General features: G+C 38.3%; 1 protein-coding gene across 2 annotated transcripts; it reads right to left on the bottom strand.

Annotated features, from left to right (window-relative positions):
* Positions 1–9,655: 9,655 nt before the first annotated feature.
* LOC308065937 (uncharacterized protein) lies at positions 9,656–13,828 on the bottom strand. Of its 2 annotated transcripts, none has more exons than XM_080392603.1 (2): positions 13,448–13,828; positions 9,656–11,081 (listed from the first exon to the last, which is right to left on the bottom strand). In XM_080392603.1, exon 2 carries the CDS (start codon positions 10,992–10,994, stop codon positions 10,077–10,079), a length of 918 nt encoding a protein of 305 aa, XP_080248729.1. In that variant the 5' UTR covers positions 10,995–11,081; positions 13,448–13,828; the 3' UTR covers positions 9,656–10,076. The 2 variants fall into 2 exon arrangements, with proteins under 2 accessions (XP_080248729.1, XP_080248728.1); XM_080392602.1 differs by having other exon boundaries at positions 9,656–11,177; positions 13,448–13,827.
* Positions 13,829–17,789: the final 3,961 nt, after the last annotated feature.

The raw sequence follows: 17,789 nt of genomic DNA, 5'->3' as shown, positions 1-17,789 counted from the left end.
TTAAGGCCAGAGGAGACAATGAGATAATCTACCGTGACCTCTTAATTTTTGCTGGTACTGCATTTCATCCAATTATCTTTGCATCAAGCCTAATGATTTGTGTGCTAAATGCAACATAACTTGCACTTGAGTAAAGAATATCATTCTGTATGTCACTCAGTCTCAAACCTAAAATACTAAGAAATGTGCATTCTATCAGTTCATTCAACAGTTTGTTCCAGTGCTTAATTACCTTCTTAGTTAAAAAAAGATAATACAGTTTTCTAATTCAAGTATGTCTGTATTCAACATACAGCCACTGGTTCTTATTATGGCTTTATATATTTAGTAACATTCTCTATCAATGAAGATACTTACACAGAAATTTTAAAAGAATAATAATACTATCTTCTTTTTGATAACATTACAAAATTCAAGCTTTTTCAAAAGCTCTTTTATGAAACTTTTTAAAATTTTCTTCACTTTTATTAAGTTACTTTAAAATTGAGAATACTAGAACTTCATACAATCTTCCAGTATCACTATCAGAAAAATACTGCAGTTAGATAAAATCATATTTATACACCTTTACCATTAAACCTATTTCTATCATTTAAAAGTCTGTATTCTCTCTTTCAGCTCAGCATCACATTAGGAACTGAGATTACATTCTTCCTCAGAGTCACTAGTTTCCAAGATTCAGTCATCTGGTACCCTCAACTTCTTGTTTTCAGGTATGTGATAGCATTTCAGTGTTCTCTTCTTTTATGTGCTGCAGTCATTCACTCATTTGTGATGAGATTGAGATGAATTACTTCTCTGCCATTATCACATGACGAGTTTACATTAGCTATTTTAAATTTACCTTCAGATCGTTGATGATGTTGGCCAGCATAAGGTCTAGCCCAGTACTTGCAGAATATTACTAAAAGTCTTATGAGTCCTCTCTTTTTTGTAAGAATTCCCTTCTCTTGACAAGAAATTCTAAACTGCTAGAGTTCAAGCCTGTACATAAGGTAGTAATTAATGAGGAAGCTGAAGATTCCTCCCCTGCTCTCTCATTCATGTTTGATCTAACATTTACTGTGCTCCTGTGCTCACTGAACTTAACAACAATGGTTGCTTAGACTTTAAACATTATTTCATTTAATTTCAGATACCTAAAATACAAAGGTATTTCTGTGTTAACTAAATAAATTAAAACCAATGACCAGTTCCTGTCTCTGATACCATTGACTATTTCATGTCTGCACTGATTAAGATAACTCCCCAACCATGCAGACTGGCAACTCTGCATAGCCCCTGGTTCTGGCTGTCATGACCTATACACTTACTCCATGGCCTTAATTATCACATTTGTTGTGCTTCCTTTCAGTTTACAATGTTTGTTGATTGCTTTTATAAGAATGATGTTTTGTGGCATGTCTAAGGGTTTGCAACCTTCTTAAATAGTGCTGTAAGATTGCATAGGACAGAGAGACAGAGCTGCTTCTCTCTCATTCATAATGCCTTTTAGTAGTAATGCCTTGGTGGATTCCACCCTTCCTGACTGAACATATGAACTGCCTTCTTCAAAGCTGGATGGAGTGCTCCAAAGTAAAGGTGGGGAATGAACATAAAGAAATAAACAGTGTGATTGATTGGGTGTCCCATGCTCAGTCTCTCTCCCTAACTGTGGTTTAGCAATGTAAACATCATCTCTTGCTTGGAATCAGTTCCAGGTCATGACACCTAAATTTAAGTGTCTTCCCTAAGTTTTTGAATGCACGGGATCATCAGATATCAGATATCAAGGGGCTAATTCAGTTACCCGAACATAGGTGTCCAGTGCCATCTGGGATACTCTAGGACATCCAAAAGACCTGTATAGGGATAGTGGGCATGACACAGAATTTACAGGATGTATTTACTTACAGGAGAAGCAGTTAAAGGCCTGCTAGGATATTATACTATGTGTGACTTGGCACTGGCAGACTGTGTATAGGCAGTTGAATCTCCCCACATAGCTCATGCAGTCAGAGAGATGCACCTCACTGTAAAGCGGGCCTCTAGTGGGTACTTAGTGAGCATTTTTCCAAGCTCCACTGACAGAAGGATTGACTTTTTTCTTTAAATATAGGTATTTAGTCCTATTTGAGATGTTCTTGGTATTCCACCTGGTCTCCAAATTCCCCCTGAAAGGATGTGACTCTCCCTGCGTCATAGCTGCCATCTCCTAAAATTTGCCTCAGGTAACCCAAAGCATCTCAAAACAATGCTAGGTGCCTTTGGTTAGGCATCAGTGTACCAGCTTTAGTGTTTGCATATAAACTGCTCATCTAGACTCTGAGTGCAAAGAAACAATGTTAAAATTCATCTGCACTGTTTGAGATATCTATATTAAGATGATATAACAACTTTTATATATATATATAAATGAAAAACAACTTTTAGGGGTTTTTTTTCTATTAATTTCAAAGACAGTATAGATGACTAGCTCACATAAAGAACTGCAGATGTCAAAAATTAGGCAAGATGATCTGTTTAGTGGGAGTCTGTGCACTCTATAGGCAGTGACCAGGCAATTCTATCTTAAAGAAACTTCTAAAATATTAGGGGTCAGTGATATGGCAGAGGTGCCTCTCTGCATGCATAAAAGAACATACTAGATACACAGCAAAGTTAGATTGGATGAATCCCACCCTCGTGGTTAAGATTCTGAAAGGCAAAATCATCACAGAGGGGTTTTTTGACTTGTTAAGGGACTTTCTTAGTGAAACACCACATTAGTAAGAGAAACTCAAATACAAACATGTATGTTTAATGTAGCACCTCAAGCTTTTTTTTTTTTTTGTAGCTATTAGTTTATTATCATAACACTAGCACTCAATTTCTTCTTGCAAAATGGAAATACTTGAAAAGATTTTCCAAAGTAATCTTGAAAGTATTACAGTGCTACTTTATAAACAGTCATCCTACTATACTTATGTATTACAATGCAGAGCACAGAGACAACTTTTCATAGCATGATACAGAGTTCTAATGATAAATCTATTATGTTGTCCATGTATTATTTCTTTTTACATTACAGTTAAACCTAGTTCCAGTGGCTTCAGAGGAAGCCATTAAAATGTTGTTTGTATGCATTACAACATCTATACAGAATGACACTACTTGTTATATAATATCATAATGTCATAGGAAGTAAATGAGTATAAACAGTTGTATTATAGTTCCTGGATTTGGGAACAATTGGGGAAAAGCAATCCAGTTTTTATTTCTATAAAAATAAATAAAGGAAGTAAAAAAGAGCAGACTTGCAAACTCTTATCTAGAAATTATTAATGGAATGACTATGAATAATTGTATATTTGAAGGAGTAAAATAAATCTTGATAATTGTAATGGAATTTATGAAAATGGAGATCTAGGGAGCTTTGCCAAATGTATCCCATGGCTAACTGCAAATAATGACTGGCTCATGGGAAAGGCTATAATCCTTGTCTCCTCTTCCAGCAGATGATGCGGCTTTTCTGTTTGTTTTATAGAAGTTTTGTTTGCATAAATGCTTTCCTTTCCAGACGTGGAAATTTGAATTGCACTCTTAAACCATTCATCACTCTGGTAAAGTAATCAGAAGCCAAGCTTTTATGTCTATGCCCTTACTTTCACCAGAGCAAAGTGAGCATTCAATGCTACCATTCTTTATCTGATAACATTTTAAATTCACTTTGCAGAGGATAAATGACAGTCATTTGAGCCCCAGGACTCTTGCTAAGAAGACATTTGCAAAAATAGACTCTAAAACATCAGAAGCAGGTCCATAGGAAAGGTGTAAAATTATTCATGACAATTGAACTGCAAATAGTATCTCTCATTCTAAAGAATCCCAAATGTTAAGCTGTTTTAAACTTAATCAAGAATTTTTTCTTTTGTATTTTAGAACTTTTACATCAGATGGAAAAGCAAATATTTTTTTAATGTTGTCAAATAATTACAAAAATTCTGAGTCAAAGGGTGCTAAGAAACCAATGACCATTTTGTAAATTCAGTGATAGTTATCATGATTGATTTTACTCCATAAAACATCTGATTTCAGATATTCATTGTGTTATTAATTTCTTAATCTATTCCAGGACTGGTGGATATCAGATGAAAGTGTTATAGATTAAGTGGTGACAGAAACATGTTATCTACATCATTTCACTTTGAATGATGCCTTTACAACAACCTAATAAATGCTTAATTTGCTGCCTGATAGTATAACCTTCAGAAAGCCCAGTGTGATAGTGACAAAAAATTGCTTTTCAATAGCTGTGTAATGACATTTTTAGAAATTGTTTGTAAGTCAAGATAAACTTTTGTATTTGCATATTTAATTCTTTCAGCTAGCAATGAACTAGCTAAACAGCACCACCTTAACTTTTCAGTATTCTTGTTACAGAACAATGAAACACTATCAGTCACTTTCACCTGTGCAGATTTGGCAGAGCAATTTGATCCATTGTAACTTAAGATGTGTATTTAACACAGCTTAATGTACCTAAAATTGGGGTTAAATTTTACTAAATTAATGACTCATTAACACTTGCATTATATATGGCTGTTAATATCTTTCTGTGCCTAAATTCTCTACTTCATTTAACATGCATCCACCATCTCCTAGCTAATTAATGTCAATACTCAATGATTTTAAGGCTTAAAGACCTATGCAACTTTGGGTCATGTAGTCACATACTGTAAAAGTATATACACAAATGACACAGCAATGACAGCAATTTTTTCCTGTATAAGCCTGACTTTTTTTTTTCATCAGAACTTAAATCTGGGATCTTGAATTGCAAGATCTGACAGAGTCACATTATCCCAACAACATATGTATGCATACACTGGCTCACAGGGTCTTGCATTTGCTGGGGATATGTTCAATGGCAACAGACTGTCAGCTAGCAGTGGCATGCAGACAGATGAAGGCCTGAATATTTTCTAAGTACTCAGGGTGTGTTCCTCTTTTACAGCTTAGGCCTTATGTGACAGGCAGCAGAACATCTTATGGGTCACTGACCACTGCCAGAAATGTCTCCTATGCAAACCCATAAGAAGCAGAAGAAAGATTTTTCTTAATTGATTTTACACATCCAGAAGTGCAACTAAAATAGTCTTATCCCCCTACTTAGAGTAACAGTAGCTGACAAAATACAGTGAGTTATTAGGTTTTGGTGACTTCAGCTAACTACTTGCCTAATCAGCTTCAGTAGTTGTAGTTCCTGAGAACAATGGCTTGGAGTACAGATTTTGAATTGCCTTCAGGAAATACTAGGCCATTGGCTTGCTAAATTCCATGCACTCAAAATATTCCTTGCTTTACTTCCAGGTAGAAAGCCTTACTGATTTCTAAATTTCACTACAGAAATAACTGTGTTAAAAGAACATTTTCCACTGTGAGAATTAGAAGTTTTGATAATGAGAAGAAATCATCAGTCATGACTTATTTTTAATATATCAGACCAGATTCCCAACTGGCAAAACTGGCAAAATTCCTGTGGCCTTCAGAGAGCTTCTGCCATATGCAGGTATAATCATCATACAGCTCTTTAAAACAGCAATATGCTACTCACTAAGAAGAGATCATTATTCTCTATACATTTCATATATGCATTCTATATGTCTATTAGAGGAGATGATTTTATATATTTTTAACAATATGTGAGGCTGCAATGTTATTTAGAATGGGTGGTAACTTTCACATTTCATTTTCTAAACTGATGGGATTCACTTTTACACAGGACATCATCACTGAAGGATTTCTTGGCATATAAAATCTTAGCTGTTCTTAAAAAAGTATTTATCTTCTCTCTCTTCTGCTATTGCAGAACCAGTTCCAGTCACCAGCAATTCATGCATCACTTTCAGGGACAGTAATAAAAAGTTACAAAGAAAAATTACATAATAACTTCAAGCACTGATTGCTTTGTAATTCTATTACTATAATTTGTGAAAAATGACAGCAGAAATCATGGAAATGACAATAATTATTACTCAGTGCAATAGTTTTCTTTGGAAACAGATTTTTTAAATTATTATTTTTTAAGTAATATCTGGCCTTTTAAACAATGTAGAGGAAATGAGTTGTATTGTTTCAAGAAAAGATTGTACTGTGAAAAGCTCCACATAAAAAAAAAGGAGGAGGAAAGGAAAAGAAAGAAATGGAACAGAACTGCTCATCTGCTGGAGAAATACCTTACTGCCTTTTTTGAACAACTTGAAAACCAAACCAGGGCTGCTGCCAATTATAAGAGTTCCCTATCAAATAATCTTTGAATCTAAAAAGGAAACAACTTCCAAGTCCAGTAAGTGATGAAAAGAGACAATCCCTTCTACATTTGGGATTCTAGGAGCTATTATTTTTGCTTACAAGCATGACAAAGAACAACCCCATTTTTTGATCTTAAAAATTGCAACCCATAAGCTTATTTTGCAGGAGAATGCACGAAAATTAGCTTGGCCTGAAGATGTGAAAGCTTCATGCACCAGTGCTCAATGCTTTATCTTTGGTAGACATTAGCTGTTGCCAAGAAAGTAACATAATTTTAACACAGACATTTAATTTTGATCGTATATCACATATTAAGAGTTAATTTATTGAAGCATGTAAAGCAGCTGAAGCAAAAGGGGTTTGATTTTTGTTATTTTTTTATCTGCTAAATAGTTCCTTCACAAATTATCATGTTATATCCTGGTCCCCTTAGGCTCAAAAAATAAACGCTTCTGAAAGAGAAGATTGTTGATGCATTAGGTTGTCTAATTAGGTTAGGCAATGCTATGTAAGGTAGATAAATCTTTCCTTTTCTTTTCTTTCTTTCCTTTTCTTTTTGAAAGTGAAAATCTGTCCCACATCACTTGCAAATTGCAAAGAAGCAAACATTTCTGAACAGTATTTAGAATTCAGCAATATGTAAATACAGGCCATTTGTTAAAGTGCTTAAAGTTGTCTTGAAAGCTGTGAAAAAATCCATATGCTAGTGCTTAAAAGTGGTCTAGTCTTTCAGGGAATTAGTAGTTTTGAACATCAGAGCACTTCTCTGGGCACAACAATATTGATTGAGGATTAGCTACTTCTTACTTAAAATCATGGTGGTGAAACTGCTTTGATGATTAGTAGAAGGAAAAATAAAGGAACAACTCAGAAGGCAAATGATCCAAGAAATGGAAAGTTGATGAACAACTGTGTGAAAAACCTATATGTGTAAGTGATTATTTGATATGATTTCCTCTTTTGGTGCATGAGTAAAGATGGGTGGTACAGTTTAAATTCAAAGACAATCACATAATGTAGAATAATGCCTTTAAAAGTCATTGATGAATGGTAATATTTTGCAGAGCTTTTCAGAGCACTGGCATTTATAACATTTTGATGCAAGTAGCTGCTGTCCCTTAGATTCGTTGCCTGAGCCTCACTGCATCTGTTTCTCCTGAACTGATGAAATGGTGGGAAAAAAGGCATGATAGCACTCTTTTTTCCCTCTATATTTATTTTTGTTTCAGCCAGACACCCAACTGTGTTTTATAATGAGTTGGAAGAATAGCATTTGACACACTAGTTAATTTTACTGAGGTTTTCAATTATCTCATAGCCTGTAGGCTGGCCCACAACTACTGCCTATGAGAAAAAGGCCTTCAGTCCAGATAAAACTTATTCAGCTTCTTTATGCAGATGTAAGAAAGACTTTGGTCAGGTCAGCATCTCCTGTAACAACGATGAGCTCACACATTTGGTACAGACATGGAGGACTCCAAGCAACCACATGTCAGTATCAGGAGGGCCCAGATGGCAGTCTCCGCATGGGGGGGCAGCAGGACAGGTCTGGCACCCCCCAAACCCCATCCAGGGAACAGGGCAGCCAGGGGGCAGCCCCGTCCTCCATTGCCAAGTGTCTCTGTGGGGAAGGACTGAAGGCCCTGGCCTAGGCTGAAGTGGGGTCCTGGGCCTCAGGGGTGAGGGGAGGCCCTGGGGGTGCTGGTCAAGATCTGTGAGGCCTGGTATTGCCTCAGGACCCTGACACTGAGAACAACTCTTATTTAATTCTATTTGTAGCAAAATGGGACTCCCTTGAAGTGAAAGATGCTGCTTAAATGGATCAATTCTATTTATTTAAAGCCAAAACAGACATTTTAATTTAAGCACCACTTTTACTCCCTCTCAGACAATATCTACCCATCTTTTAAAGCGTTAGTGAGCCATTCCCCAAAGCATGTGGCAACAGGTCTGTTCCAGTCACACCGCCATATAGAAAAATATAAAAACCATCCTTCATTCAGAAATGCCAGATGAGCTTGGGAATACAAGTCCTATCTTTAAATTATACTTAGAGTGATCGCTAAAGACTCACCAATAAAATTTAATTGAGGATTTTGAAATTATACAGAAAAAAAGTTAGAAAAATCTGGATTCCAAAGTAGTGAAAAATAAGTAGCATTCACCATCTGTGGTCCTTGACAACAAGCAGACTATCAACAGAACCATACAGTAAAAACACAAATGCTTTTACAAGCTTAAACCATCTGTAAAAACAGAGTGCTTTAAATGCTAAACTGAAATGGCTTACAAAAAGAACTCCACAAAACAAACTACATTACCATTGTTATAAATTGAGACCGCAACGGATCATAATCCAATTAAAATTTTATTAATTATAGCAAGTAGAATATGAGCAAAACAGCGCTGGACGACAGGGGAGTCTGCGCTCCGCCAACTGCCGTCCTGAGCAGTTCAAACAGTCCCTTTCTATACATCTTTACTTCCGTGTTCATGAGGTAGTGGAGTCATGCTTCAGTTGTTGTTAGGGGGTCGTTTTCTGCCTCCTGGTGGTCTTCCTCCTTTGTCCCATAGTTGACCCCTCACTCATATGTCCTTATATGGGGTTGTTTGCCCTGGTGTCTGGTTTAGTTTGTGTATTGCGGTTATCTTATCTTGCACAAGTGGTGTCTGGTAGCTGTTTGCATAAGCGTTTTCATATCTTTTGTTGCCTAAACTTTACATTGAGCTTAACATAAATCTTAATAAACAATACCCTAGTCCATAGTTTCTCACAATCCCCCCTTTTTCTTTTTATCCTATTATTGTTTATTAGATGCTACTTTCATTCTCAGCACTGCAAGCAAACCTTTTTCCACAATCCCAACATTTATCATAACACTCACAAGGTGATACCTCACAATTACAATAGGCATAGTTCTCACGTGGCAGAACGCATTCACAACAATCTTCATCCTCATTAACAGATACACTCTTATATTTTGCCCCAGACCTCGTAGTTAAAATAAGCAATTTAGCTATGTCAAACCGTTCTTTAATAAAATGTAAAATATAGCGTAATATACAAGGCCCGAATATAAGTCCCAAAATCAACATGATAAGCGGTCCTGCTAAAGCGGATAACAAAGTGGTTAGCCAAGGTGAAACATTAAACCAGTTTCATACCATGACCTGCCTGCCTCACGATTCTTCTTACGTTGATCTAACCTTTTCCGGAGTTCAGACATGGTGTCCTGGACTACTCCCGTACGGTCAGCAAAAGAACAACATTCTTCATTGAGAGCTACACATAACCCTCCTTCCTTTAAGAACAGTAGATCTAACCCTCTTCTATTTTGCAGCACTACTTCTGATAAAGACTTTACTGAATTGGCTAAATAATCACCTGTACACAAAACTGAGATTGATTAAACACATTTAGGGATAGGCAAGGCGTTACTCCGATGTCTGAACAAACCCATTTAGCTCCTGGTGTCGGGATAGCCCATTTGTCATTTTGATTCTTGTGTTTCTCTATATTGGTGTTAGTGATTGTTTGATTACACAAAGGCTGATATTTTTCGGGCACTGTACCTATACATTTTCCTTGACCTGTTACCAATTGAATAGTAATTCCTTGCGTATGGTTCTTCTGGTCATCCCATGGGCATTCTTGTGGGTTTGAACCACTAGACCATTGAATCCTATCTGGTATTCCGATTGCCTCAAAATATGGTGGTCTAACATTGTTAACATAACCAGCATTCCTTAGTTAAATTTGGTTTGCTTTCATTAAGGGTACGATAAGAGGCTTGCATTAAATCCTATAAGGGGTCTTTGGATTCTGACACTCCTGAATCCCTAACTAAAGAGGACTCAGTCACCGTGTCATTAGTTGTTCTATCTGTTACTGATAGGGCGTTTGGACAAGTGGTTGTAACACTTGTGGGAACAATCTTTTTCTTAGGGAAAGTGGGTGAATTCAATACTTTATTCGGCCCAACAGTGAGTGAATCATGTGGTATTTTAATTTTTCTTATGAGAAAGTGCCCTCCCCAATCTTTAGGAATTCCTGCATAGACACGTATTCCCCATGTTCGTCCTACTAACCATTCGTCTTCTAGGGGATGCAATACTTGAAATTTGATGCGGGTACAGACTTTCTTGTTACGTGGAGCTACATAATCCACGTCACGCAGACCTGTAAGATCTACACCTGTTTGTTCAGGTACACATCCGTTAGGAGTCCAGGTTGCTTTTATATATTTATCAGGAGCCTTTACTGTCCAGCCCGAGGCTATTGTCTCACATCCCCAATAACCACAATAATAGTGTCCGGGATAATTACAGTAAGGCTGTCCAGAGGCCGGGCATAAATAAAATGGAGGTCCTTTTTCACAAGGTATTGGTACTAAATCACAAAGTTTCACTACGAATTCAGGTGGCCCTGGGTTGCTAAAAGTGGCTATTGTTTTCGTTCCTTCCCAAGATATTAGTTCCCACTTAAATGGTTCATGTGGGTTTCCCCCTTTTGCCTGGGTTATTATCAATAGCACAATTAACGGTACACCAGGAAAAAGGGTGTTTGTTAATTCTGCCAATTTAAGTATATTCTTACCAGTCCTGGGGAAGTTCGGCCATGGCTGCTTTTGCATCCCATTTTTCCGGCTCTTTTCTCCACGGTTTGTTTCTCCTCTGCCTCGCCCGTCGACTCGGTTGCTTCGAGCCACGGGGTGTACCATCTTCTCGGCAGCAAGGGAATTCTTCAGGAGAACAGCTGCTTCGGGCTTTCTGCCTGTTTACATAGGCTTCCCACTTTGCAGCTTTAACTGGAGTACTGATTACTTTCCAGTGGGGTCTCGTCACTGGGCCTTTAATGCGACTGGCATGAGTCCATCCACGCTCAGCAGTCCGGACAGCTGTTTCTGTTGTAAGCAAAACAAGATAAGGTCCCTCCCAATTGGGTTTTAGGGTTTCTTTACAGGCAGAATGGGAGTGTTAAAGGGTGACATACAAGGCTCTAAAATTCCTTGTGCTAACTATCGATCAATTTCTGGTTTTAATCCTCTCCGTCCTTCTAGGGATATGGGATATTGCCTTACCCTCACAGGTATGTGGGGTTCAGAAATTTGGATTTTAATCTGTGGGATTTCCAGTCTACTAATTGTGTCCGGAGAGTACCAGACATCGGGGTTAATTTGTTTTTGATCATCCACGGTCAAAGGATAAGCAGACACTGTTAGCTCTTGATTTTTCACTTTAATTTCTAATTGCAATTCAACAATTAAATCTCGTCCTAACAGATTAAATTCTGCTTCAGGGACAAGCAAGAGTTCACCCATTCCAAATTTATTTTCAGTTTCGAATACCACATTTTTGATTTTGCTTACTTTAAAGGGTTCTCCTTTTGCTCCAATTACTTGTACTTTTTCAGGGGAAACTTTACATCCCTCAGGTATTTGCCTAATAGTCGATTTCTCAGCCCCAGTGTCTACTAAAAAGGTGAACTCTTGTTTATGGGGACCTATTTTTAATTTTATCAAGGGCTCATGATGACTCCGGTCCCCTAAGATATAGAGCCCCTGACTCTCCTATTCCGTTTTCAATATTTCCTCATCCCTGATTCTTTCTCTGCAATTCTTTTTTATATGTCCCTTCTTTCCACAGTAAAAACATCATCTCTGTTCCTTCTTTACTACTACGTTCCCTTGTTTCGTTCCAGCAGATCTGTGTTCACCAGTCCGCCCTTTGCGATCCTCTCTGACCGCTGCTACCATCATTTTTACTTGTCGCTTGCTGCTCTCTTCTTCCCGCCTTACGTAGACTTTCTGAGCTTCCCTCAATAATTCATCCAACCCTCTATTCTGCCAGTCTTCTAACTTTTCAATCTTCTTTCTGATATCTTCCCATGATTTTGCCACAAACTGAGTTTTGAGGAGCGCTTGCCCTAAAGGGTTGTCTGGATTTACCCCAGAGTACAGCTGAAGGGCTTTCCTCAGTCGTTCCAGCCACTCAGTAGGGCTTTCATCTTTCTTTTGCATTTCATTAAATGCTTTATTGATATTCTGGCCACGGGGTACTGCTTCTCCAATTCCCTGAATTACTATAGTTCTCAGGTCCTGCATATGAGTTCTATGCACCGGATCCTGATTATCCCAATTAGGTCTTTGAAGTGGCCATTTAATATCTGCTTGGGGTCCCTGGGCATGTTGAGCATCCCACAGTCTCATTCCTGCTCGTCTAATCATATCTCTTTCCTCGGTAGTAAATAATTGACCAAGGATAGATTGCATCTCATCCCGAGTATAAAGATTTGGTCCCAAAAATTGATTTAATCTTTCTGCCACTCCGAGTGGGTCCTCAATTAAGTTTCCCATCTCGGTTCTTTTAAAAACTCGTCAGCCGAGTTTAGGGGTACGGAAATATATCCGATCACAGGTTGAGGTTCCCCCATGGGTATTTCCCTTAGGGGGTACATCTGAGCTGCCCCTTTTTGACTTCTAGTTACGCGTCTAGGAAGAGGGGGAGACCCTTGTTCCGACTCTGGTGGGGGAGTGGGCGCTCTGGCGACCTCTGCGGGAGCAGGAGGAGGAATGTAAGGAGGGGGGGTTAGAAGGGTTTCGTCTAACTCTTCCTTCTTTTTCTTTTGTTTAGTTTTTATTTCATTCAGCGGGTAAAGTCTAGCTCCCGGTCTTTCTAGCCACACCTCCGCATATTGACTCTCCTCCGGGTTAAGGGTTTTTTTATTATTAACCTAGAGGTTTAATTGCTGTCTTTTACCCAGTCTTCTTCTGACCCATAGACTGGCCAAAAGACATTTTTAGAAATCTTCTTCCCTCCCCATATCTTAGTACAATATTCTATCATTTTCTGCTTATCTTTCCCTAGGGTTCCAGGGAAATATCTCCAATTGTCTAAGATATATGCCAGAGGGGTATTCTTAGGTACAGTGGGTACCCTTCCCATGGGAGTTGAAGGCTTGCTGCCCTTCGCCCCCATCTTCTGGAATATCCACAAACATACACTCACTCGCTCCCCTTGTTCCTGGCCCAGTCCCTCGCGGGAGATGGGAAACGCAGTACTTAAGAGTCCACACTCACTTGGTTCAGTATATCGAACCTCTCACTCGTTATATTCCAGGAAACCCAATCCCGCCCGAACGGCAAACCCGCGAACAAATTCGCAATATACTTACGCGTCCTGCGTCTTCGTCCGGACTCCCGTGCACAGAATTTTATGGGATTTTACCGGTCCTTTTTTTTTGCTCAATATCCTAGAATTTAGGTCCGTCGCTAAGGTTGGAGTAAGCTGTTGGTCGCGGGGCCGCGAAATGTCGCGGGGCGCCTCCCCGGAGGACCAAAGCCCACCGTTCCTTATCCGAGTCACGGCACCAGAAATTGTTATAAATTGAGACCGCAACGGATCATAATCCAATTAAAATTTTATTAATTATAGCAAGTAGAATATGAGCAAAACAGCGCTGGACGACAGGGGAGTCTGCGCTCCGCCAACTGCCGTCCTGAGCAGTTCAAACAGTCCCTTTCTATACATCTTTACTTCCGTGTTCATGAGGTAGTGGAGTCATGCTTCAGTTGTTGTTAGGGGGTCGTTTTCTGCCTCCTGGTGGTCTTCCTCCTTTGTCCCATAGTTGACCCCTCACTCATATGTCCTTATATGGGGTTGTTTGCCCTGGTGTCTGGTTTAGTTTGTGTATTGCGGTTATCTTATCTTGCACAAGTGGTGTCTGGTAGCTGTTTGCATAAGCGTTTTCATATCTTTTGTTGCCTAAACTTTACATTGAGCTTAACATAAATCTTAATAAACAATACCCTAGTCCATAGTTTCTCACACCATTCTGCTATATTAACACAATATTAAATAGCCAGAACAATACAACAAAGTGGAGCAAACCAAAAATAAATACCCAAGACAACCTGGTGGGCTTATGTTAAGTGACCATCTCTTATGAACTAGCAAACCATCACAAATCTTCAAAATATTGCTCATTTCACTCAAAAATTTATTCTGGGAATCCTTAAAGCCCACATGCTGAGGTTTGGAACTAAGCTTTGACATTTTTTTTTCTTCTCCATTCCAAATATCAGCTTTTAACATTGTAAGGTAACTGTAAGTGTGTATGTAACTGGGCACTTGCAAAGGGAGATCATTCATTAATGGTAAATGGTAAAACAAACAAAAGTAATTCCATGACACAAGCACATATAAAAGAAACCAAAGTACAGGAAAGAGTCCCTTCTAGAGAGGCCACTGAGATCACTACTGCACTGATATGGAGAAATAGTGTGAAATGGGGACGCTTAACACCGACTGTGACTGTATATGTCTACTCAGGAATGTGGGTATGGTGTCTGGTCACATAGGCACACAGCTCTGAGGAGACAACTACAGTTTTTGAGGAGACGCCTGCCCCTCTTCCTCTAACAAAGGGGAGACGGGGAGACGCCTGCCCTTCTTCCTCTAACAAAGGGGCTATTTAAAAGAGAATGAGAAAAGATGAGAGACATTCAAATGCTATCTAGAGGGAGGGAGTGCTAAGTCTCCTTGCTGGAGAAGATTGGATGGTCACAAGAGCATGAATCACCTACAAACCTGCAAGACCACCACATTCCAGGAAACGGACTGATAAGCTAATTAACATACGAAGCGGGGTTTAGGTAACGAATATGTATAGGCGTCAATTGAATAGTCATTTGTTTCATTGTATAAATGTGAGATGGTTCGTCCCTTCGGGCATGCACGCTTGTGGAGGAGCGATCCTCCGGTGCATCTGCGCGCAATAAACTTACCTACTTTATAACTTTCGAGTTATAGAGTCTAATTCCGCACGTCAGCACATTTAATCAACCTGAAGGCCTCCCCAGTTTATGGTCATTTTCTTCATGGAATAACCACAGGACAGAGCCTGCCTCCCTTGCTGCAGTATCCTGTTCATGGCTGCTCCTCTGGTGAAAGCCCTGGCCCGAAGAAGTCCCAGGCTCACTGCACAGGTTTTTTTGCCTTCTTCTCTGTGCTGGTTTTATTATAAGGGAGCTGTTTTATGTGTTCCTTTTGAATACATGGAATTTTACATCCAGGGAGGCTTTGTTATTTTGAGGGCTGTTGTTTTGTAGGTGCTGCACAACAGTCTTTACAAAGCATGTAGAAAAAAATTGAAAGCCAAGAACTCTTTATTAGTCACATCTCTCATCTTTGTGTTTTTGGTAAGTAAGGTAATTAAGTTAGGGAAGCCAAATAAATTCCACAATAATATACCCATTCCCATAAAATAAATACAAAAATTCATGGGAAGTTATGGAAAGGCACGGAAAAGCATATAAAGAGATGAGAGCAAAATAGCTTTTCTAAGAAAGCATACTGTGATAATTTCCCGGTGTAGTCTTCCAGCCTTGACCAATTTTCGGCCCTTTTTAACCTCCTACATTAGAGATAGCATCTTTGCCATAGTGCTTCTACTTCTAACATTTTCCATAGGCTGACAGTGTTTTGCTTTTCTCAATTCCTTATAAAAATTAATTAATGTATAAAATAAGGAAGAAATTTCCTTTTTGCATACATTTAAAATCTTAATCTAGCAGAACTGGTGTGCTACAGAACTAAGACTTTATGCTGAGACGGTACATTTGATGTAAATAATCCTTTTTCTCACTTCCAGCATTTAAAAGTCTTTATCTACATTAGCAATTCTGACATTTCAGAATAATTACTCGGCTTTTCCCTTCTCCCATACTGATGACTTAGTTCACTGCTTTCTTAAAAGTTTTTTGCAGTCCTCTTTTGGCTAATCATCTACTTCTGCATCCTTCACCCCTCCTTTTTCTTCCAATAGCTTCAGCTGCTTAGTTCCTCAGGGGCAGGGAAGAGAGAATTATCTGGAACTACTATCAGAAAATGTTTATACTTTGCTGCCTAAAGGAACTGATATGCTACTACAAACCAAGGACATTTAGCATCTCTCCCTACACACTAAACAGAACATGTGAAACCTACTGTTATCCCCCAGTCTGGAAGGAATAGAGATGCTGCCAACTCCTGCCATGCAACATTTCCAAAGTTGCTCTAAACTCTTTCAGATCTCTTCCAATAGATAACCCAAAATTTCAGCAGGAAATCCATTTGTGTATTGGTAAATTTAGAAAAGAAAGAACTACCAGCACTTTAAAGAGCTTATTTATTCAACTCCTATTCATTTAGAATATCTGTTACAAGGAACTGATGTTTTGAGGTAAGTTACTTCCGTTCTAATTTGCTGTTAACATCTATTTTTTTAATATTAAAGTTTTCACTTTGTAGTAGATTTTTAGAGGTTAACATGTTCTCGTCTGGGCTGTTACAAAACCAGTAAGGTTGCATATTAAAAGATTAAAAAGCAGACATCTGTTCTTTTTTGTAAATTGCTGAGTCTGATTTTTGTACCATACAAATGGTATCTGACCACACAAGATCCAATAAAATTTGATGCCAGTTTTACAAACTGTCCCTTTGCTTTATGTACATGTAGGTGATTAGATACTTTCACCAGGTCATGTACATGGACAATTACAGTCAGTTTTGATTAATCTACAACAGTTTACAATTACATTAATGCAATATTCCAAAGAAAAAAAGAAAACAATATTTACAGGCAGTTTGCTACAAGCATTATTAAGACAAGGAATTTTAAGTTATTAAATATTCAGATTAACCTGAGGTAATGATTATTCTATCTTACTCTGAATTCCCCGTCCCATCAATGAATTATCCCTTGTTTTCCCACACGTAAGATGGCAATAACAATAGAAAAAAAAGAAGGGAAAAAAATGCTTCAGAAAAATAAGTTTAATCACAATTTCTAAGGGATACTTGCACTGAAAAAAAAAAAAAAAAAAAGGACAACAAACTTGTCCATCCTGTTTCAAATATATATTTTTCAATTTCCCTCTTCCACTTTTTAGAACATTTCTACACACGAATTATATAACAGTATGTGTATATCTATATATACACAAAGTATTCCAGATATCAGTCGCTAAATATCACATCCTAAATCAAACTTCCAAATCTGATTCATCATAAATATGTTTGCATTCTGAAGTTTGGCTATTTTGCAGGAGATTCTACTTCTGAAAAAAATACTGGAATAACTATAAAAAAAATCTAGCCAGGAGAAAGCAGCTGTATAAAAGAGACAAAAAAAATCATAAAATCATTCCATGAGAAAGTGAGAACAAGCTCCCCCTATAGTTTAATGTGAAAACATAAGACAAAAACTTCCTGAGGTTATACCGTGTTAGAATGCAAAATGCACTTAAGGTGAATCCAGAACTCTGGTGTTTGTCCTTCAGTGTTTCCAGTCTCTCTTTTAGCAATATTACTACTGCCTTGAAGTGAGGTCTGATGGATCAAATGTGTGTTGAGAACACCACAATAACACTGTGTGTGGCCTTTCCTCCCCTGTATACAATAACATTTCTAGCTGAAACAGCAAGCAGTTCAGGAGACTGGTGAAAAGAGACACATCCATGGAAAGGACTGCCTGA

The sequence above is a fragment of the Falco punctatus genome, assembly GCF_963210335.1.
Source record: "Falco punctatus genome assembly, chromosome: 6".
In the NCBI taxonomy this organism is placed as follows: domain Eukaryota; kingdom Metazoa; phylum Chordata; class Aves; order Falconiformes; family Falconidae; genus Falco; species Falco punctatus.
The sequence above is the reverse complement of the archived record's forward strand: the minus strand, read 5'-3'. Positions and strand labels throughout refer to the sequence as shown.